Here is a 23707-nt window from a genome sequence, read left to right on the forward strand (position 1 = left end):
ACTCAAGGGAAAATCTTGATACTAGTATCTTTTTTTTCAATTTGCTACATAGCAATTATGTTAAAAACACATTTCAAAATTCTAAAGCAGATATAATTGAGGTGTCAGAAACTTGGTGGTAGAAAATGATTTAGAAGTAAAACAAAAGAAACAATCAATCTCTGTCTCTCCCCTGCTCCCTGCCCCAACAGGGAATAATCAATTACCTTCAAAATGCATATTAGAGAAAAATGAAAGGAAGATCATTTTGAATTTTTGAAATTAAAAAAATAAACTTGTAGGATACTTTACAATTTTCACAGGTCAAATACACACACATATACATCTATCTATTTATCTACAAATGTATATTTAGTTATTTGTGGGAAGCAAGGTAGACTTTGAATAAAGAGATCATAAATCATAGACTTATGCTAGAAGAGACTTTAGAGGTCATTTAGTTCAGCACCTTCATTTTGCTTATGAGGAGACCTAGAAAGATTATTGGTGAATTACCTAAATTTACTGAGCCATGAAGTGGTGGAACCTGGATTTGTCCTCTTGTTCTGTGGCCCTAAATTCAGCATTCTTTATACTGCATCATGCCATGTAACTATAGGCAAATCACTTAAACTCTTTGAGATTCAGATTTCTTATCTCTAAAATAGAGAAATAATACTATCATTTCAAAAGTTCTTGAGAGGAAAGAGCTTTGAAACTCTAAAAGGTTCCATCAATGTATAGTATTTTTAGAGGTCTGTTTGGGAGGGGAAGGGTTAAAAAAAAAGGGTTTAAAAAATCATTCCTATTTTAAAAGCCTTTTCTATTTTTTCTGTTCAGACTACTATTGCATCTAAAAAATGCCCAAGTTTGTTTTGTTTTCATGTTTCATTAATTGGGTAGATTTAACATAAACAGAGATAATTTGTGCTAATAGTTGAAGGCTCAAGAAAAAGAAAAACAGTTAAACACAAGGGAGCTTTGAAAGATTGTGGGTTGGAAATGTAAAGGTTTAGGCATTTACTTGTGATTTATCATCTCAGTGTATGTAAACTGTCAAATATAAGTGGTAAAGGCAATGCTGAATGTGATTAAACTAAGAGATTTCACAGCAATGCCAGGCACCACTTTGATGAAAAATTATTGTTTGGCTGTTGTAATTGGGATGTATTGTCACACTGAGGTCTACCTCACTCATTTCGATGATTATTAGGTAAGATGCGATGATTTGATTCTGTTCAACTGAATGATTATTTCTGTTCTATTTTCAGATGGAAACACGAAAACGCCTGGCTAAAATTGTCCTGGTCTTTGTAGGCTGCTTTGTGCTCTGTTGGTTTCCAAATCATGTGCTCTACATGTATCGATCTTTTAACTACAAAGAGATTGATCCATCCCTTGGCCACATGATCATCACCTTAGTGGCCCGGGTGTTGAGCTTCTGCAACTCTTGTGTCAACCCATTTGCTCTTTACCTGCTCAGCGAGACCTTCAGGAGACATTTCAATAGTCAGCTTTGTTGTGGGAGGAGGGCCTACCAGGAGAGATCTACCAGCTACCTGCTTAGCTCCTCTGCTGTGCGAATGACTTCTCTGAAAAGCAATGCTAAGAACACAGTGACCAATTCTGCCTTCCTGAATGGGCACAGCATGAAGCAGGAAATGAATCTGTGATTCCAGTCATTTGATTCACTATCTTGAAAGAACCCACTCTCTCTATATCTTTGCTGAGCTGAGCAGAACTAAACAATTCCTTTCTATGTTCTTTCAGCTAGTTCATTAGAGGATCACTGTTGACTCAGAAAAGGCAAGACAAACAAGACAAGTATTTTCTTTTGAATGAGTCCTTTAATTACATTCGACACATGAATTGTCCCCAAAAAGACTGAAAAGCAGTCTAAAATATCTTCTGTGCTCTCAACCAGCATCTCCCCACACAAAGAATGCCCTAGCTTAATATATTGCAAATTACAAATCATAGGATTTAAGCTGTTACAACTGACTGCAGAATATTTTTCTTAGAAATGTGACCTGAATTTCTATATTGCTTAAGATATTCCACAGAGATTACATGATACTGAGATTTTTTTTTCAGAGACTTGCCATTTTTAGCAGAAGATACATTTACAGATGCTTACTTTGTGACCTTCTTCAAATGGTGACTATATATATATATATATATATATATATATATATATATTTAAAATGAAAGTCATTTCAAAATTTGGAACCAACTTCTAAGTTGTGATAATAGCTATTGAAAATTCAGTGAACGCATCAGCATAAGATGCATCCTTGAATTTTAGAATGTCAGCTTCTAAGATGATATGAGTTTTTTTTTTTTAAACACTGTGAACAACAATAACAACAATTCATTATTAAACAATGAAATAACATGATGGTTAGTACCATTTATCCTAAACAATAGAATTCTTTGGTGATGATTTGTTCCCATGAGTAAGATCAAATCAATATACTTTGTTCTCTGAGAACTATAGTTATGGGGGCTCTGCAATTCATGTCACTTTCTGAACAAGAACAATAACAACAGCAACAAGAAAGATTTAAAAAAAATTTAATTTGTTTTATGATTCACATCTCATAGGATCCTAGATTTAGAGGTAGAAAGGATTTTAGAGGCCATCTAGTACAATTTCTGAGGCCCAGAGAGATTAAATGACTTTATACAAGGCCACATAAATATTTCAAACTAATATTCCATATTGAGAATGCTATCCACTATATCATATTCTCATAATATGCTTGGGAATTGGCCTTATTTTTCCCCTAAATTTAAAAACAGATCTAGTTTTAATTAAATGATCCAGTCTCCAATTATGAATCAGAAAACCTTGCCTTTGAGTCAACCCATTTTAAATCATTGCTGTTTTGATATCACAGAAGTGAAATAGATTATTTAGGCAGTAAATATGACAATACCAAGGGTGGTAGGGCAAATGATAACACCTAGTGATTCTAGAGATCAGATGAAATGCAATTGACTTTTATTTTATTCAAACATTTCAAATGAGGAACTACTATATTTGACTTCTATACCAGTTCTGTGGTATTTATCAATAATTTACTGAACATTTTTTCCAGTATCAGGGTGGTCTAGATTATATTTCCATGAAATAATTTGTTTTTCTTTTTTTATATTGTTATCTAAATGTTAAGTCCCTGTCAATTTAGAAAGATATAAACTTTGAACAACAATGCTGCTCTACTACCTTTTAAATTGGATCTATTGTTTAAAAAATTCAATCCAAAAATTATTAATTAAGTAGTGACTGGTACATAACAAACACTTTCCTAAGCAGTGGAATGCAAAGACAAAAACGAAATTATCCCTGAAATTGACATATTACTATCCTGACTTCTTTCCCATCAAGGCTCAATAATACATATGAGAATATTTATTATTTATTTATCTGCTTAAATTCCAATATACTTTATTTATTGTTTATTTTTAGGTTGTTAAACATTTAAAAATATCAGCTTTTTCCTGTCCTTCTTACTGATTATTTTCTTCTAAGAAAAATGAAAAATCTCAACTATGTTACACAAATCCCCCCCCCCTTTTTTTGGTTATATTTTGTATTCCCTGTAAGAACAAGTTTATAATTTATCTAAGGTTTTTTTTTTCTTTTCTTTTCCTTCTTTCATTTTTCATTTTCAAATTTGCTTGATCAGACCAGCAAGCTTCTGGTCACATATAGTTTTCTCAGTCATCATTAAATGTCCTTCATTCTTACTAAAGAATTTTTCATTCCAGTATTTTAAGCTATGATGTGAAACATTAAGTCTTGCTTCTTGACAACATCATCATTTTATAGCCATCTGTTGACTTTACATAACCTCCTTTCTCTTCCAAATTCACATCATTCAATTCACATATGTTATGGCTTATATCCAAAATCCTGTTAAGTTAAAAGTATCTGAATAATTTTTCCTATTTAATCTGACAACTAGCCAATGTTAAATTTTGAAAAAGATAGAAAGAATCTACTTAATAAGACAGCTTGCATGTTAAGTTCATGTTAAGTATTTGACATTCACCATTGTTAGTTATCAATAGTTCTAATTTAATAATAGCAGCATTATAGGTTTATGTTTAATAGTATAGAAGAACCTGGCTAATATTAAAATTACATATTTCTTCTTTTGCACTTGATTGTCTTTCAGTCTATTCAGTTATTGATCTGTCTTTTCAGTTGGTTTCTTTGTTGGCATGTTTGTTTTCAATATATTTAAAGCTAAAAATTGACTGTGTTTTGAGGATTTTAAAGAAAAATAATGAATCAAGTTTTGTGATATAGAACTGGGTCATAACCTTGATTATACTCTTCCTAAAGGCTTCCCTTTATGGGAAAATGTGATTTTTTCCATTAATTTCCTCTAGTTTTCCCTTCTTAGAAATATAGGTAAATGAGAATTTGGTATATTGTAAAAACATATTTGGCACTTGAGATTTTATTTGAAAACATTAAAACAGAAAAAAATTACTTGTGCTTAAAGGAGCAGGTCAATATTAAATTGATATCTAAAAGTTTGATATTTCCTGGATTTGATGGAATATTTTAGGACAAATTTATATCTATCCTCTAGATACTCTTTCTTCTTGATCTTTGTTTTAAAGACAAAAAGTGAGAATAAGTTCATAGAGTTCATCCACATAATAGTATCATAGAAACAAACCCTGTGGGTCTATAAATAAAAGGGAAAAAATCTGTAAAATGATATATCAGGCTATGTCTGTATATCACCAAACACATTAGAAATGGAATAGAGGCATATTCTATATATAGCTACACTTTTGTCAAGAGATAGAACTAAAGAAATTGTTTTGGAATATGTTTATTATAGTGTGCTATAGATTTGAAGGTTATTTTGATAGTACATTTACCACTAAATTCTTTTCCATGCCATACCAATTGTAGAAATGACATATTGTGTTTCTGTCTCATAGACAGATATGGAAAGAGAGCCAATTCATTTGCCCATGGAGAATGGGAATATATCAAAAGTATAAGTACTTCTAGTTGTAGCTTATATTTATTAAATTGGAAGTTATGAGATAATGCTTTCTATCTGGCCATGTAGCCTTAATATTTCTGTGTTTAACAGTGCTTGGCACATAGTAAACACTTAAATGCTTGTTGACAGACTGATAAGCCTGGGAAGTGAAAACCTCCAGAGCAACTATTAAATCAAGGTCTTATTGATAATCAAATCATTTATATCCTTCTGAACTCCCAAATTCATAGATCTGGCTTTACTCGCAAAGAGGGATAATAATAATAACTAGCATTTTTATAGTGTTTACTATGTGATTGGCACTGCTAAATATTTTGCCAATATCTCACTTGATCCTCACAACTATTTTGGGTGGTAAATGCTTTTTTTATTATTATCCTCATTTTACAATTAAGGAAATAAGGCAAATAAAAATTTGATGACTTATCCAAGATTTCACAGCAGTTTAGATTTGAACTTGTTTTCCTAATTCTAGGCCTATATAGACTAAAGTATAACATTTCTGCTTTACTACTACCCATCTAGACAATTATCTGTGCAATTCTCTGGCTTTTATGATGATTTATTTTTGTCATTATGTCAGCCCAAAGAAAGAGACCTTACAGTTTAATTTTCATAATACAAATAACTAGCATTTATGGAGTGTTATAATGTTTGTAAAGTGATGAAAATATATTGTCTCATTTCATCTTCACAACAACCTCACAAAAATAGATGCTATGATCCCTATTTTACAGATGAGGAAACTGAGGCAGGCAGAAGTTAAGTGACTTGACCACTATCATACAACTAAGAAGGATCCAAGAAGATTGGGAACTGAAAACAAATCTTCCTGAAGCCATATATAGCTGCTCCTATAACATTCACCATTTTTGGAATATAGTTGAAGAAAGAAGAGAGATAGGGCACAATGTTCAAAAATGATCCCAATATGAACCTATTGTCACAATTAAATCTAACAACACTTATAAGTTCTCTTTATGTCTAAAGGGTACCATGTCTTCATGGTTTCTAAAGAACTTGGTTAAAACCTAAGAAATTAGGTGAAACCACTGTCTGACATCATGTAGCTCAAACTCTAATTCAAATGATTGATTAATTTCACTGTTGTTTGTTTTGTTTAATTTACTCAATTCAATGGTTAGGCAGTTATCAAATAAATATTTCCAGTTGATTGCAGAAATTATCCAAACAATGATTTACCAATAGTAGCATCATTTTTCTTCATATTGTCAACTAAATAAGCTCTGGCTGTGAAGTTAATGGGGGATATTTTAAGGCAATGCTTTGGATTTTAGTCATGCAAAGTCTATTAATGTTAGTGGTGCAGTGTTGCGTGGGTGTCTGTATATCAGTTTGAGATTTTAGCTTTAATCTTAATGAGTTATCTAGAACATTTAAAAATTAGAACTATTTCAGATCCTTAGATAGTTTTTCAGAGAGCACATTAATGTAAAATGGTAATAATTATATTGAAATTATCTTGCATTTCCTGTTACCTAGTACAGAAGGATGTGTTTTCTCTCAGACTTTAAATGAATAAGTTAAGAAACATGAAACAAAAATGAATACTTGTAACAGTGGCCTGTTTTTTTTTCCTGTGATACATCATCTTTTCCCAACCATGCACACAAAATTTTATATCCCCTATTTTTCAATTCATTTAAATTTACCAAACACTTATTAAGCTCTTACTCTATGCAAGGCACTGAACTGGATGCTAAGGAGTTAAAAATTAAAAACTACATTCTTCTTGACCTGAGAAAGCTTATGTACAAATAATGAATATAATTATTTTAAATCAGTGTAGTGGGAATAGGGGCAGTAACTACACCAATTAAAAGCAAAATCTTTCAAATTTGAAGTTTACTCAAGGCACAGTGAGAAAACTAACAAAATTAGTATTTTCAAGCAAAGCTGCTTAAGTCATTTTATAATAATGTCCTTTTCCTTTTGAAAAACTCCCTAAAGATACTGTATATCCTAACTATCTTTGCTAACATAATTTACTATTAGACAGTTATTTGGTTTTGAGCCAAAATAGAATTCTATTGACCTTTGGCTTTATAAATTCCATCCTTTGGGTACCTTAAATCTTTCTACTATTACTGTGATTAGAATTCTATTAAATTTCAAGATACTCTTGTTTTTAATCTCTTATTTTCATATTAAAAACAATCCCATTTAAAAAATTTAAAATAAAAAAAAATTCTTGAAGTCAATCACCCCTAAATTTTCTGGCTGTAGACTGGAGTTAATACTATGTTTTATAAATGATTAATCTTACCTCTTCTTCCTATAACATGTTGAAATAGCTTGGCTAATTTTTGTTACTATTTAATTAGTTTAATCCTGCCCATCTCAGAGACTTTTAGTTTTCTGAAGATTATGTCTTTTTACATTTTAGTTACACTAGCTTTATGCTCCCTTGAAATGATATATGGCAAAATAAAATGTCTACTACAGAGAATTTTTGGGAGGGTCCACAAGATTAAAGTGTTCATCACAAGAAGAGACAGCTTAACATAATGAACTTTTTTTGAATGTTAGAATTTAAAGAAGCTAGCTAAGTAAAAAAAAAAAAAAAAAAAAAAAAAAAAGAATTTAAAGACCTTTTCAGATTCAACATGAATCCTTTAATTAGCCATTTAAGTGGCACAGTAGGTATGTCACCAAATTGGATTTAGGAACACCTGAGGTCACTTATGTCAGACACTAGATTTGTGACCTTACCTAAGTCTTTTTGCCTGCCTCATATTGCCTTTTGTATAATAAGAATAATAATAGCATCTATTTCTCATGGGTGTGAGAATAAAATGACAATAATTAAAAAAAACTTTGCAAACTTTAAAGTATTAATGAAGGCTAGCTATTATTTTTGTAAGAAATCATAGCTTCAAAATTCATAAGAATTAGTATTCTGGTATATTGGAATAAATTTGAAATTTCTGTGGTTAAAATTTGATAATCTTTGGTAATCTAGGCAAGAATTGGTCAGAATCAGAATTGATATTAATTCAAAATGAATTAAATACAAATATTAGCTCATTCTTTATCATCCATTTCAGAATCTGTAATGTCCCAGAATCATTATTTCTGAGTTTATTTCACGTTTGAAGGCTATGTGATTTTATTACTGAGAAAAATGTTCACCAATATCATAATTGAAGTTCTGCCACTTGACTGTCTGAGTCTCCTTAGAAGTATTTTGTGATTCATTTGTGGCTTTTTTAGTCCTTTGATACATTATGGCTTTAACAATGGTATATGTGTTGACATGAATTGTTTGGTTTAAGAGGAGTGGACTGGCCAGGACCATTTTTCTGAACATGGACTTTGTGCAACTGATGAAATATCTACATGGTCATTGGCATGTGAGTAGATCTTCTCAACTGATTCCAAGTTTTTGAATTGACTGCAGAGTCAGAACCAGAATTCATCCAGAAGACGAAGCATTTCCTTCCCCCACTTAAAGTGATTCATCTTTGAAATATCATACTTCCTTCAAGTTTGGGCATAGTTCTGGCCTTTGACTCACCTGATAGTTTATAGACCATCCTAAGAGTATGAATGCATTTCCCCAGCTAATTCATGATTCCTATGTAATCATTGCAATTTCAAGGACTTTTATATATTTAAAGTCCATAATTGATGGATTAAAACTTAAGTCTATGAGTGTGATTTATAATTTTCACTTTAAGGCATTGAATTTATTTATTCATTCAACCAAATCCCAATCTTACAGGAGAAAACAAACAAACAAAAAGGACAATAACCACAAAATGTATTTAAAGAACAACAACTTGAGTAACAGAATGTATTGCTAATGAAGAAGAAAATAACAAAATTCAATAATATTAAACTAGTATGCTTCAAAGGGGAATTAAAAAATTGAACTCCTTACTTATTTTCAAACACAATTGATTTCATTGAATAAAACTTAGATATAGCAGGCAATATTTTCTAAGAAAAGAATGCAACTACTTCTATACTTTGAGTTAGTTTTTGCTTGCATGCAAAGAACTATCATGGAATTTAGCATTCAGTTTCTTCTGTTTTAAGTATTTACTTGGAATTTATCTCTTGAAATAATTTAGCCATTTTTCTTAGCAGACTTTATGAATATGTAAAGTGATTGCATGCAAATAAGTCATTGTAGCTTTATGTTTTAAGCATTGAAATTATTGTGGGAGTACATAGTTTTCAGAATTGCACTTCTTAGCACAACACAATCCTAATTGTGGAGCCCTAACTCATTACCACTGGATTTCTGGGAACTAAGTTGATTTATAAGTGAATATGTGCTTTAAACTCATAGGTGAGATACTTGTGGTTAATCCACGGAGAGACAAATGGGTCTGGAATTTTGAAATAAAAGTTCTGAGCTTTCATCATTATCAGAAAAGAACCAATGGATTCCCCTTCCCCCCTGTTTAACATGTACTCTCTGGCTGGGCATAATCTTGACCTCTAAGATTTTACTCCATTGTATAAACAATGATAAATATCTGAATAAAAAATTCACTTCATTATTTAAATTTAGATGACTTTTACTTTAAAATACATATTAGAGCATTTATATAAACATAGTCATAACATTTGCACTAATCTAAAAAGGTGTCTTATTAATGGTATTCCCAAATATACAGATTTAGAGTTGGGAAAAGAACTTAGAGAACAATGAGTCCAACATTTTCATTCATTTTTACAGAAAAATAAACTAAGATTCTGGAAGGTTAATTGAGTCTGAGGAAGGATTCAACATAGGTCTTGCTAATGCCAGTTCCAGGACTTTAATTACTAAACTGTATGGACTCTCTTATTCAATTTTTAGGCTGTCATTATTAGCTCCAAATCTGTGAAATGAATGATATCTCTGAACACTGCCCATTTCATGCCTTTTATATTTATTAATAAATAACAGTGAAATGAAAGTAGACCTTTATATGTAAAAAAAGACATGTCCCTTTAGTATCATTATTAATATTTTAAATTTGTATAATGCTTTTCCAATTCACAAAACAGTCTTTAACAAATAGTCACATTAAAAGCTCACAGGTCCTGGGATAATATATATCACCAATCAAAAAAATTAGGTCTGCAACCAAAAGTATTATATCCAGCAAAACAAACGGTAACATTAAACAAACAAGAAAAGGAATTCAATAAATTTGCAGATTTTCAGACTTTGTTTCAACCTAATATGAACTTAAGAGAAAATTTAGCATATAAGAGCCAACATCAAAGATTAATTTCAAGGGACTCAACAAATTGTGTTTGCTACTTAAAAATGTATATCATCTGTTTAAGATTGATATTAGTAATTGGATAGCTCAAAAGCAATATTGGGGCAGAGCTGAGTCTGATCTGACTCAAAAATTAAATTTGTCTAGGAAAAACTAAAAATAATAATGCTATATGAGTGAGGTACAGAGAAAGAAGAGATGCAGAGGTATTATAGGGGGAAGGAGGACTTATTTTTCTGAAAACCTATACACATATGGAACGGGTTAAGTAAGAAACACTACATATATACTGTGAAGGGTATCATACCCTCCAAAACCTGTAAAGAAATAGGGAAGGGAATAGGATATGGTGGATTATAGAAGAGTGTGTAGATTTAAGGTAAAGGGAGAAAATGTATAGAATAATGAGAAAAGGATAAAAATAGAGGGGACACTGTGACATAAGATAAGGTGGGGTGGAGAAGAGTTTTTAGATTAAGGGGAGGGGTAAGGTATGTAGACTAATGGGAATGAGATAAAGGGAGAGGGAAAAGATGGGGGAAGAAGATAAGGGAGGGATACATGGATGGGGGGAGGTTAAATATTATCAAGGCAAGTTAAGGAGTAGAATTAAAGTAAAAAAGTTATCATGGATAGGAAATAAGAGATAAACACAAACACTATAATAAGGATCAGGAATATAATTCATTGGAAAAAAACTAGGATATAATCATTGATCTCAAAATCATACTTAAAGACTCAATCAAGAGAGAAATCTTCATTATATATCAGCTGCATTAACATTGTTTTAGATTCAGATCTATATATAGATAAATGTTTATGTATATGTATGTGTCTTGATATATGTGGGTATATATGCATGTAGGTATATGTATGTGTGCATATAAATATATGTGTGTGGAGGGTGAGTTAGAATATATAATTATACATATATGTATTTATACACACATACACACAAACACACATATACATACATACACACACTCATGTTTTGCTTGAGGAAGATGTGGGGGATGAGAGGGGAAATAGAGAATAAAGTGAATATACTCACATAAACAAGACAGAGAAAGGACAACTTGGAGATAATTAATTATGAGAAGACAACTAACAATCAAGGATATCAAAATAGGCTTCTTGTACAAGGCTGGAATTTATCTAGAACTAGAAAGAAATTAAGGAGGCCAAGAGAAATAAAGGAAATTCCTGATATGAAAGATAAAGATAAAAATATATAGAGAAAACTATATCTCCAGATTTGGAGAAAATTTCCAGAGTTGATACATATATTATCTTATTTAAGGAATTTCAAGGAGTCCAATGTCACTGGATTTTATCCATTCTATTTATTTTACTACATGAGATCACTGAAGAAGTTGGAGTTTAACCTGGGCCTTGAGGGATGGAAAAACAAAATAGTCAGCATGATGAATGCTGTATTTGCAATTAGGAAGATTTGAGTTTAAATTCTTCTCAAATTAGCAATAAAACTCTGAGCAAATAATCTAACCTTTTTGAGCTTCTGTTGCTTTTTATATAAAATGAGGGAAGTAATTGTTCCTACCTTATAGTCTTTTTTTTTTTTTTTTTTTTTTTTTTTTTTTTTTTTACGGATTGAAAGTGATATGTAAGTAAAACAGTTTTTAAAGTTCAAAACACTATATAATTATTTCTTCTTGTTCTGTTCCTTCTCTTTTCCCTCCTCCTTTCTGTCATGGGCCAGAACTTGAAACAAGGTATTAAGTGGATTTGAGGAGACAATATGATTAAATCTAGTTTAGCATTGATTTAATTCTACAACAATTAGGTTGTGATATAATATAATCCTAGTGATATAATAATTGATGTATACTCAGTATGGAGCATATAAACTAGGAGCCTTAGACAGGATTGTGACATTTGGAGAGAAGGCAAGGGACTGGTGGCAGGAGCTTAAGCTCCCAGAATTAAGAAGAGATAGGCTTCTAAGAAAGCTAACCAGGCCCCGGGAAAGGATTCAAGACTCTGAAAGAGATAATAAAGGATTTGGATTTTAACACCTGGCTATATTTGTGGTGATTACTGAATTGAAACAAAGGCTGCCTCCAGAGACCCCAAGAAAACTTCTTTTTTTTTTCTTTTTTTTTTTTTGTCATTTCCTTGTAGGAAGAGATCTGGGATTAGAACATGAGTAAAGTCTACAGGAATGGAAATGGAATCATCTGGAGATAGGGATGTCATTGAAATGACTAGAGTAAAGAGTTCAATTTGAAAAGTAGTGGGAACTAAGGTTGTATAGATGAGATAAATAGATTATGAAGAAACTTAAAAACCACTTAGGAAAAGGAGTTTACACTTTATATAAAAAGCAATAAAATTGCTGATTTTTTTTTAACAGAGAGATGACCTAATGAATACAGTAGTTTAAAAAACAGTCTGATACATTTATTAGAAAGCCTTTGTCAATTATTTCAGGGTACACTAATCTCTCCTATTCTTAACTACTAAAGCAGTAATAGTTGCAAAAAAAAATTAGCATCTAATTATATTTTATTGCTTTATTTTTTCATTGTTTGATGTGTTAATCATATCTACCTGCCTAGATTGTAAATCCTTGAGGTAGAGTTTACATAATGTATTGCTCCTGGAAGGTGTTCAATTAATTCTTGCTGATTTTTTGATTGATTGACAAGCCTATTTTTTTTCATGGCCTCATTTTCCAGGTCAAATATTCTTTATGAGGGAGTAGAATAATGCAGCTAAAATGTGTTCATTGATTCTTATTACATATAACAACTTTATTTTTTTTCTGAGTTACTTAATTGATAGTGATTAAATTTTATTTTGCCTTTTAATATTTGAAGATATTTCTATGCAGATTAGTCAAGTGCCCTAGGGTACTTTTGTGAGAGAGAATGAAGACATGTTTACATTGCTATTTCAAATCAGTGCTTAGCTACTGCAAATCTTTCAGATAAATATTTTCTGAACCCAGAGTGAAGCCAGGAAAAAAAAAAAATTCAACAAACTTATCAAATGGTTTCCAAACAGTGATAATGGCTAGATAAGCTTGATTGATTTGAACACAAATGGCTCTAGAGGTTCACACTGTGAAACTCTGGGAATTGCCTCTTTGAGTATTTGGTTATCTGATTTAGTTTCTGAGTTGAAAAGGCTTAAATATGGAAAACATTACCTTTCTTGCTTAATGCATACCTGAGGTAGTTTTCAAAGATTTTGTCCTATACAAATTACTAGGCATTTTGGTGAAAATGTCTGATGATTTAGTACAATGGAAGAAACTATTTTTCAATTTTTACTTGTGTTTCTAGTTGTATGCTGGCTGTTATTCTTTCCTTTAAATTATGCATCAAAACACAGAAATCTTGGACAAAGATAGACCTTTGGTGTTTGCTTTGACATTTAAATACAACAGTGAAAATAGGAGAGAGATTTCATATCAGCTAGATATGTGATTCAGTGGAGAGAGTAATGGACTTGGAGTCATGATAAGCACAGTTCAAACTGTGTCTCAGGCACATACTGGGTGTATGACCCAGAGCATCGCAATCTCTCTTAGCCTCTGTTTTTTTTTTTTTTTTCTTCTATTGTTTATTATTTTTATTGCACCTATATCACAAGATTGTTGTAAGGATAAAATGAGATAATATAGTTAAAGTATTTTGCAGTTTTAAAGAACTACATAAATGTTAGCTAATATTGTTATTGTGATGATAATGATGATGATGATGAAGAAACCGAGGCTCAGAAAATGAAATTTACCTAAGAATCCATAGGTAGTATTTAATAGTCAGATGATTTAATGCCAGGTTATCTTACAGCTCTTATAGCTCAGTTCCCAAAGAATCACCGAAACTTAAATTGGGAAGATACCTACAAAAACATCTACTCCAATTTGAGCCTAAACAAAAACTTTCCATATGATATATTTGTCTTTCCTTTAAAAATTACAGTGACAAATATTTGCTACATCTTAAGTTGAATTCTAATTCTCAGCAACTTCCATTAAACTCTCTGAATTCTGTTCTGAGGCCAAGCATGTCAGATCAAAAAACAAAATAAAACAAAAGAAAAACTTATGAAACTAAATAAAACAGATCTAATTCTTCCATGTGACTACTTCTTTCACATGGCAAATTTTCAAATGTTTTAATTCATATTTTGCCACCACTCTCAATTCAATCAATAATCTGTTAATAAATATTTGCATTTGCTATGTGCTATCGTGATTGAAATTTAATAAAAAGATAAAATGAAGCAATTCTCTGAACACTATTCTCTAAATCATTGAACCTATAAATAAATGATGGGTCAATAGCACTGACTCTAGCCAAAGACCTGTAATTGAACATACAACTCACTTTTATAAGTATAGAACAACAAACAGAACAAAAATTGAATCATTAGTTGTAAAATTGGCAAGATCAGGGGAGTAGAGGATCATGATTGGTTACATTAAGGAAGAAGCATACATAAGGAAGAACATAAGGACCAAGCCTACCTCTTTTTGTGTCTTAGGAAGGCTTTTGTGAGTTTATGTGGGTCAACAGCATCTTGAGGCCATTGATGTTGAACAGGAGCAGAAAACATAAAGGCACCTGAATTTAAGATAAGGCCACTTAAAATTTACAAGAATAGGGCTTTAAGATAGGATGAGGTCAACTGATTCAGAATGATGGGATACATTTATCATTCAGTTTCTTTAATGCAAAAGTTATGTAAAATGACAAGAATGATTTGCAGATGAAGTTGAGATAAAAATTTTAATAAAATTAGAATGTTTTATGAGAAAATCTAAAGCCAAGATCAAAGTTTCTCTTTAATGAATAGTGTGATTATGATAAAGCTTAATCCTTTGGCATCTAATTCTAAGGGAAAAAAAATTAAACTCATGAGCTTCTTCATTTAGAGAAAAAGAAAAGGCTTGGATTTCTGCATCAAATGCAGAATAGAATTACAGAATTGAATATAAAATATATACTCAATATTTGAATTTCATAGTGCCAAGTGCTATGTTAGGGACAAAGAAATAAACAAAAAAAAGAAGCAAAAGACAATCCTCACAGAGATTATGGTTCAATGAAGTAGGCAATTTTTTTTTCTTTTAGCAAATATTGGGGAACATCCAGGAAAAAATACCCAGATCTGAAAAATGGAGTGTCTTGTTCATTGAACAGTAAGGAAGTCAGTGTCAGTAAAAAACACTTGAAAAAAATTTAAGAAAAAGAAAAAGAATGTAATGGTAGAGTAGTTTGGAGGAAAGGGAGAATGTCAGTAAAGATATTACAGGGCAATTTATGCTTATATTAGAGTGTAATAAAAACCTAATTGCATTTAATCCTGCCTCTTAGAGATATATTCATTCAGCCATGAGGATTCAGCCATGTCCCCAACTGAAACTGAAGTGATCAAACATTGTGGATCTTTCTAGTACCCAACACAGTAGTATAAAAATGAAGAAAGCCAGAAATTGAAATGTCAGAAAAATGAAGGAAGCTATTGTGATGAGATTAGGTTCAGGGAACCAAAATGATGAGATTAGGGTTCCTGGTGGTCAGGGAGTTAAATGAAGAGATTAGTGGCAGGTTTGGGGTTCAGAGAACAAAATGAAGAGGTTTTGCTCTCCTAAACCCCCTTAGGATTCGGTGCAGTGGTAGGGAGCTGTGGGAATCCCTTTTGGTGGTACAGAGGTGCTTTGTAATTTATGAACCCCAAAAGCTAGACAGATAAAAGCAAGTTTATTATTGACACTGGGAAGTTAGCCTTTGCTATGCATGAATAGAAAGACTGAATTCCTTAGTGGCAAGGTCCTGGCAGAGAAGTAAAATTTCTAGTAGAGAGATCCCAACAGAGAGCTATAAAGTCTCGTTAGGGAAATAGGTGAGAATAACGAGAGGGTAGCACTGAAAGAGATTATCATTCCAGCTGGCAGAGGCTTGCTGCTATGTCAGGGAGAGAGAGAGAGTTTCCTTGACATGGCATATTAGGTCCTCTGCAAGGAGTGAGTTTAAACTTGGCTCTTTTTATAATAGAAGCCTTAGCTATAAACCCAGGCATGTTCCAGATTAGGGATGGTCAGGTTGAGCTGGAATTTGAATAGAATTGAATAAGTCTTTCTAGGCTTGATCTTTAATTCAAAGGGAAGCTTAATCAGTAGTGAGTGTTATCAATGGGAGTGGTGCCCATCTCTCAGGAAAACAGAATGAAGCTATTGAATGTTTCCCTTGAGCGGCATCCCCTACAGAGGCCGGATTCAAGGTCACTTTCTCCTTGAAGAAGTTTTGGAGAGTTTCAGGGCTCCCCCGTTCACTGGAAACAACCAAAAAATGTTTAAAAGAAAAAAAACAGTCCAAGAGAATTAGTGTAGGCATATCCTTAGACCCTACATTGATAAACCAATAACAATATTATCATAAAGACAGAAGAAAAAATAAGCAATAATTTATAACAAAAAGAACACAGAAAAACATTAAAGGAAAATGAAACAAAAACTACCAAATGATACAAATCTGCATATTCCTCAGAGATTATAAAACAGCAAAGAACTCTTTCAGAATAGTTCAAAAGAGAAAAAAAAAAAAACTTTTAAAAGGAAGTATTAAGATGGAAAATCAGATAACCAAAAATAAAAATTAAAGAAAAATTGTAACAGACTATTTGTAAAATATGATGGAAAATTTTTCTAAAGTGCTAACCTGAGAGAGAGTGAGTGAGAGACAGAGATAGACAGAGACAGAAAGAGAGAGAGACAGAGACAGAGAGAGAGAGAGAGAGAGAGAGAGAGAGAGATGCTTAAATGCTTAATGGTCTCCTTACCACTAACTTCCTGCCTTGAATTTATCTTATATACCCTGCTCACTTTTCTAAAGCTTTATTTTATATATTCAATATCTCTATTTTCACCCATGGATCTCAACTTCTCCTACACTGAGAAATCAACTTTTCATTGTTGGTCTCTGGATCATGAAATTTTTTAGGTGACTAGGTCCAGTTGGATTCTAAACCCATTACCTTCAGGATCAGCATAGAAACCTATCTTGACTTCTTACCCCAGTTTTGTCTATTCTTAAGTTCTCTGGCTGGGTTGGATCAGAAACTGACACTTTCTGTGAGGTTTGGAGGAAGGTAGTGTAAGTGATCTGGTCAAAAGCTCCACCACTTAGGAGTTCCTTAATTTGCAATTTGCTTTAAGCTCCAGAAAACATTATTTCCTGTCCTCTTTCTCCATATTTGCCTTCTTATCTCACAGATTTATGCAGAGTTGATAGAATACAAGGTGAAAGGCAAGGCTGAGGTCCATCAGGAGAGAATATGCCACAGGAAATCCCTTATGTCTTCCAAAATACCGTAAGCTTGTTTCTGAGCCATACAGATACATGAAGGTTGAGAGAGAAGAGTAGAGTGAGAGCATGATGATTTCATGTTCTTCACTATTAATTCTTTGATTTCTTTTTTTCTTTTTTTTTTTCCCCCTGAGGCTGGGGTTAAGTGACTTGCCCAGGGTCACACAGCTAGGAAGTGTTAAGTGTCTGATTGAACTCGAGTCCTTCTGAATTCAGGGCTGGTGCTCTATCCACTGCGCCACCTACCTGCCCCTGTTTGTTCTTTGATTTCTTTTTTTTGTTCACTATTAATTCATAACAACTTCTTGTTTTCTTGTTCAGCTTTAATTGCTTTTCCTCTACCATATTCTTCTTTTGGTGGTTTTTTTTTTTTTTTTTTGAGCTAATAGGGCTGGAAAAATTGTAATTGTTTTGTAGGTCATGAAAAATGGAAATAAAGTTTTAATTCTTTTTTTCTCTTTTTATTGATTCTTTTTGTTCATTTATTACATTTGTTTATGAATATATCTTATCACTCTTCTTCACTAAGCCATATGATAGTTTTTTAAGAGAAAAAGTTCAGCATAATTTATCAATGTATCATGTCTGACAATATATGCACCATTCTGCATCCCTAATCTTTCACCAGCTCTTTTCTGGTATTAAGATTGTAGATATATTTTCTTTTCTTTTTTAAGAAAAATTCTACTTATTATTATGCTGTCTTGCATTTTCCCTAGTAACTTTATTTCCATTTTTCATGACCTACAAAACTCTATTTCTTAGTCAGTATGAAATGGTTGTGATGACTGCTGCTTTATAATATAGTTTTAGATTTGGTAGTGCTAAGTTACCATCCTTTTTTTCCATTATTTCCTTGATATTTTTGACCTTTTGTTCTTCCAGATGAATTTTGTTATTATTTTTCTAGTTCTATAAAATAATGTTTTAGCAATTTGATTGATATGGCACTGAACAAATGGGTTTATTAAGGAAGAATTGTCATTTTTATTATTTTTTTGGCCTATCTGTGAGCAATTGATATTTTTCCAATTGTTTAGATCTGACTTTATTAGTATGAGAAGTATATTTGTAATTGTGTTCATATAATTCTTGGGTTTGTGTTGGTAGGTTGACCCCCAAGTATTTTATTTTGTCTATAGTAATTTAAAATGGAATTTCTCTTTCTATCTCTTGCTGATGGTTTTTGTTAGTAATATATAGAAATGCTGATTATTTGTGTGGATTTATTTTATATCCTGAAACTTTTCTAAAGGTGTGAATTTTGAGTAGGTTTTTAGGTGATTTTTTTAGGATTCTTTAAGTATATAATTTAAAAAATATTACTTTGTACAAGAAAAGTTCCATATTTCCTGAATGCACAAAGATTAGAATTTAATAGTGAGCAGTACATGTCCATAAATAATAGCACTGGACTTAAGAATTAGAGGACTTAAGTTGAAAATCCTTAATTTGATACCACTTGTGAAATTTAGGCAAGTCAGAAAGGCCTCAGTTTCATTAGTTAAAAAATTAAGCTATTAGTTTAGATGATGTAAGGCAACATCTAACTTTAAAGCCTATGATCTTAAGTGTGCTTCAGTACTTTAAGGATCAACTCATTTGTTCTGGGCTCTCTCTCTACCAACTCAGATAACAAATAATTAATAGGTAGCCCCAAATTTGATCACTTTGTGGCCATTTGATGATGAATGAACTTCTCTTAATTTAGCTAATAATAATTATGGCATTTATATAATGCTTTAAGTTTTGTAAGTGCTTCATAAATCATCTCTTATCTTCACATCAACTCTAGGAAGATATTTATATTATTATCTCCATTTTACTTATGAAGAAACTGAGGCAGGTAAAGGTTAAGTGACTTCCATTGAAAATATAGTTGCTAGGTTGTTCCTTGATCAACAGACAACTGCCGATCTCAGCTTTTCAAATCTTTTCCCCCTTGAAAGCATGTATTCAGAGGATGCACTCTGTTAGCAAAGCCTTTGAGTATCTAGGGTGTCATTTTAACATCAGACCTTCTTAAAATTCTAGGCAAAATGAGTTATAGATAATGGAAAAGCCTAGATATAGTGTTTCAAGAGGATGTGACAAGAGAGTATCTCTTTAAGCTAGCGAAATAAAATAAAGCTTCAAGGAGGAGGTAGTACTTTAGTTGGGCATAAAATAAAGAGAAAGTTTCCAAATGTCAGAGAGATGTGGCAGAAGAGATTTCTAAACATCAAAAGCATATAGTTTTTATTCTTGTTTCAGTTGACAACCCTGTTGAGAACTAATGTCACAGGGATTGATGTTTTTTTTTTTTACTTTGCTCACCTCACTGGGACTTAAACTTCTAGGAAAATTAGATTTCAGTCCTATTAAAATATTTTCCTTTATGAAAGTGGCCTCTTTGTCTTCATTAGAATGAGTAAATTATTTCTTCAACTTGAGTCTGATTATATAGCAGATTGATTTAAGTGATTTCAGCTATATGATAGTCTGGCAGGATAAATATATGCTTTATAGCATTTAAAGTTCAATTCAGTGCCATCCCTGAGTAATGCTAAAAGTCAATGTGGAAATACATATTAATTTTAATTAGGCCATCTCTTTCTCCTCTTTACTTTTTGATTTCGCTGCTGGCTTAATGTCTTAGATGTATTATCAATTGCAACTGATACCCAGCACTTAATTTAAATGACTTTATTAACCATGCATACATTTTAATCAGATTTTGTCCCTTACTGGAGTAGCAGCTAACTCTATTAAATTATTCATTGCTACCATGAAATTCACCACTCATTGGTGTTGCCTTTTAAATGTGCCATATTGAAGAAAATCCACATTGCTGAACATCCACTGGTGACATGAGTTATCTCCAAAAGCCAGTGAGGAGTTTCCATGCCATAAGTTATCTGGACATTTCTTACAGTAACTGTTTTACTTTGTAGCAGCTCATAACTCATGACTGTCAGCTGAGAAGAGTGGGAGGAAGAAAATTAGTGGATTCTGGAAGTCTCCTTCATTCAGGTCACACATAATTCTTTCCTAAGGCAGAGAAACTCTAGGCCAGAACTCACAGCAAGATCATCTCTCTGAGCCTTATGGTCTAGATTCTGAGATGTTTTGATTCAGACTTTCCAAAGTGCTTTCTTATAATGAATCACAACTATCTCTATAGCTCCCTTCAAGGACAAGAATTTTTTGGGAGCTTAATGAAGTCAAATGATAACTTCTGGGGAGGTAGTGGAAGTGACTGTTCCTTATGGTCCTGATGCATGACAGTGACTGAAACAATGGAGGTAGAAAATCTCACAGATCAGATGTGGAATTATGATAAAATTATTTGTCATTCAGGACAAATGCCAGAAGATGGCAGTCCTATTTGTTCAGGACTTTATGAATTTTTCAAGGCCCATGAGTCCTCTTTGCTTTCAACATGATCGTAGCTCATGAAGTTGCTCGGAAATTAGTTTGTGTTGCTATAGAAACCAAAGGGAAAGGCTCTGACTTTCTCTCCCCTTTAAAGACTTGAAATCTTAGAAAAAAATAGCATAAGATGAGAGAGTGAAGAAAAAAAGAACTAGGACAACCCGAAGACACTACATCTTTTTTGCTCAAGGCAGTTTTTTGAAAGCTTACTGAGTGTTAAGCATTTGGGGGGATAGGCAAGATATAAATGGAAATCAATTAAAGAAGCATTGTGGAAACTACTGACACTAGTATTCTTGATAAAATGGAACATCTTAGTATTTATTAACTTAACTATACTAATTTGCATGATGTACTATCAAATTTAAGTGATGTTATAAACTATATACATAAGAATCTGGGAAATTATTTATTTTAGAGCAGAACAGAATATTTTTCATAGTTTTCCATTGAGAAATATAAGAAATAATAGTGTACATGGGCCAGGTAGGTGACACATAGAGTGGCAAATAGGCATCAACAAAATGCAGGCCCAGAGTTAGGAAGACTCAAGCTTCCTGAATTCAAATCTGGGCTCAGAAATCCTACATAAGTTGGTTCACCCTGATTGCCTCAGTTTCCTCACCTATAAAATGAACTGCAAAAGGAAAGGCAAACCACTCTGATATCTTCGCCCAGAAAACACCAAATGAGGTCACAGAGAGTCGTATATGATTGAAAACAGTTGAATAATAGCAGCATTGTACCATAGGACAGATAATTTTTTTTAGTCTCTTTTCTTCTTTAGATTCAGAATGATAGTAGCTGTCACTTGCATAACTAATACTTTAAGGTCAACAAATATTTTATATACATTATCTCATTTTAAAACCCAGTAATTGTATGAGACAGATGCTATTGCTATACTTATTTTACTAATAAGAACAATGGGGACTTAAATAATTCACCCTGGCTCACATAGCTAATTAGCATCTGAAGCAAAATTTGGACTCAGGTCTTCCTCTCTTCTAGGCACACTGAATATAGTGAATTAAATCCAATTCTCTCTTTGTTTATCTGACTTGATGTGTATTATGCCTTCAAGTCATTAAATTTTTATTCAGAAGATCTTGCTTTGAATCTTATACCTATTCATTACTTCCCATGTGATATTGAACAAGTTATTTAAAACCTGTAAGTCTCATTTCTCATGTGAAATATGAAGCATGGGAATAGATAATCTATATGATCCTTTCAATCTATCTCATAAGATCATGAGATCACAGATTTATAACTGAAAGGGCATAAGTAATATGTTTTTGTCAAGAAATGAATAAAAAGAACCTTTTTTTTTTTTTTTTTTTTTTGCCATCATGGCGATGAGGTAAGAATTGGAAACTTAAAGAGGGAATTCATTCCTTTGTACTCACTGAAGTAGATGTCATGTTGTGCCTGTCAAACTTACAATTTTTGCTGCTTGTGACAAAAGTAGGTTTAAGGAAAACCTCACGAAATGTGTTCTTAAGCCAACTTTGTGATTCATGATGGGAAAATAACAAAGTAAATAAAATAAATTCAGTTGAATGGCAATAGGCATTATTTTCCATAGTTCCTTCTTGTTTCTGAAGGATTACATTTTATTTTTTCTTCTCTAATTTTGTTGCCTTCAGGAAATACCCAATCACATTTTCCTAGTTCTGCTACAGATGTGTGCTTGTATTATGGGGAAGAAATAGAGACCAAAGCAGAGGAAATTCATATAACCGAGGGAGACAGTTTTTCCCTATTAGAAAGGGAAAAGCAAATAAAAAAGAAGCTTAGTAAGAGAAATGACTAATAAAGTCATTCTTAATAACTGACTGACTGAGATGACAGAGTAGATCTCTTTAGGAAGAGAGAAGTGGTCAATTTTAAGCATACCCAAGTGACCAAAATTAATATTCAGTCAAGGTGGTTGCCTAGGCAACATTACTCAGCAAACAATAATTATCTTTTGATTATGGACATAACTAAACTTCCAAGAAATAAATGATGTTGAACATAACTTATTCAAGCTGACTATGAAAGAATAGGAACAAAGCTGATTTAATTATATTTAACCTCATTTTTATTTGCCCCTATACCTTGGTCACACCTTACATTACATTTTAATTACTACATACTTTAGGTAAATTTTTCAATTCACAGTTTAGAATAAAGCAAAATTCTGAATTTTAAAAAACTTGATAAAATAGTATTTCAAAGAGTAAAATCCACAGTCAGCCAAAATTCACCAGTTTTGAATCTTCCTTTTCCCCCATCCTCATTTGACTTCATTGTGAGCTTAGATGGAAGTCTATTCCATTCCTTTCCACAGATATTAGTGATTAATATGTGCAATATATATTGTGTTAGATGCCAGGCTATTCCCCCCCCCAAAAAAAATGGCAGCTCCAAAGTCTCCTGGGAGATATTACATCTTTACAAATAAGTACAAATAACAAGATTTGTTATAGATTAAATAGTTTTAACTTTAAAAAAAGTTTCAGATTCTATCTTTTAGAAAAAGACAAACCATACTTGCCATGGGAGAAGATAAGACACTTTGTGTTGGAACAAAAGGCACATTTTTCCTCTTATCTTGGTGGAAAATTTTATATTATAAGCCTTATTTCCAGCAACACTGTATTGTCCTGCTGAATCCATTACTTATTTCTGTTCTGTGAGAGGAAAA

General features: G+C 32.2%; 2 protein-coding genes across 2 annotated transcripts in view; one reads left to right on the top strand and one right to left on the bottom strand.

The window, feature by feature from the left end:
* Positions 1 to 1818, top strand: part of NMBR (neuromedin B receptor) — a 138480-nt gene extending 136662 nt beyond the window's left edge. The window contains exon 5 of the mRNA XM_074309677.1: positions 1251 to 1818. Within this exon, the coding sequence (XP_074165778.1) occupies positions 1251 to 1652 (402 nt within the window). The 3' untranslated portion in view covers positions 1653 to 1818. The remainder of the gene's footprint in view (positions 1 to 1250) is intronic.
* GJE1 (gap junction protein epsilon 1) overlaps positions 1 to 23707 on the bottom strand; it is a 202824-nt gene that overhangs the window by 59143 nt on the left and 119974 nt on the right. The window lies entirely within an intron of this gene.

The sequence above is a fragment of the Sminthopsis crassicaudata genome, chromosome 4, assembly GCF_048593235.1.
Source record: "Sminthopsis crassicaudata isolate SCR6 chromosome 4, ASM4859323v1, whole genome shotgun sequence".
In the NCBI taxonomy this organism is placed as follows: domain Eukaryota; kingdom Metazoa; phylum Chordata; class Mammalia; order Dasyuromorphia; family Dasyuridae; genus Sminthopsis; species Sminthopsis crassicaudata.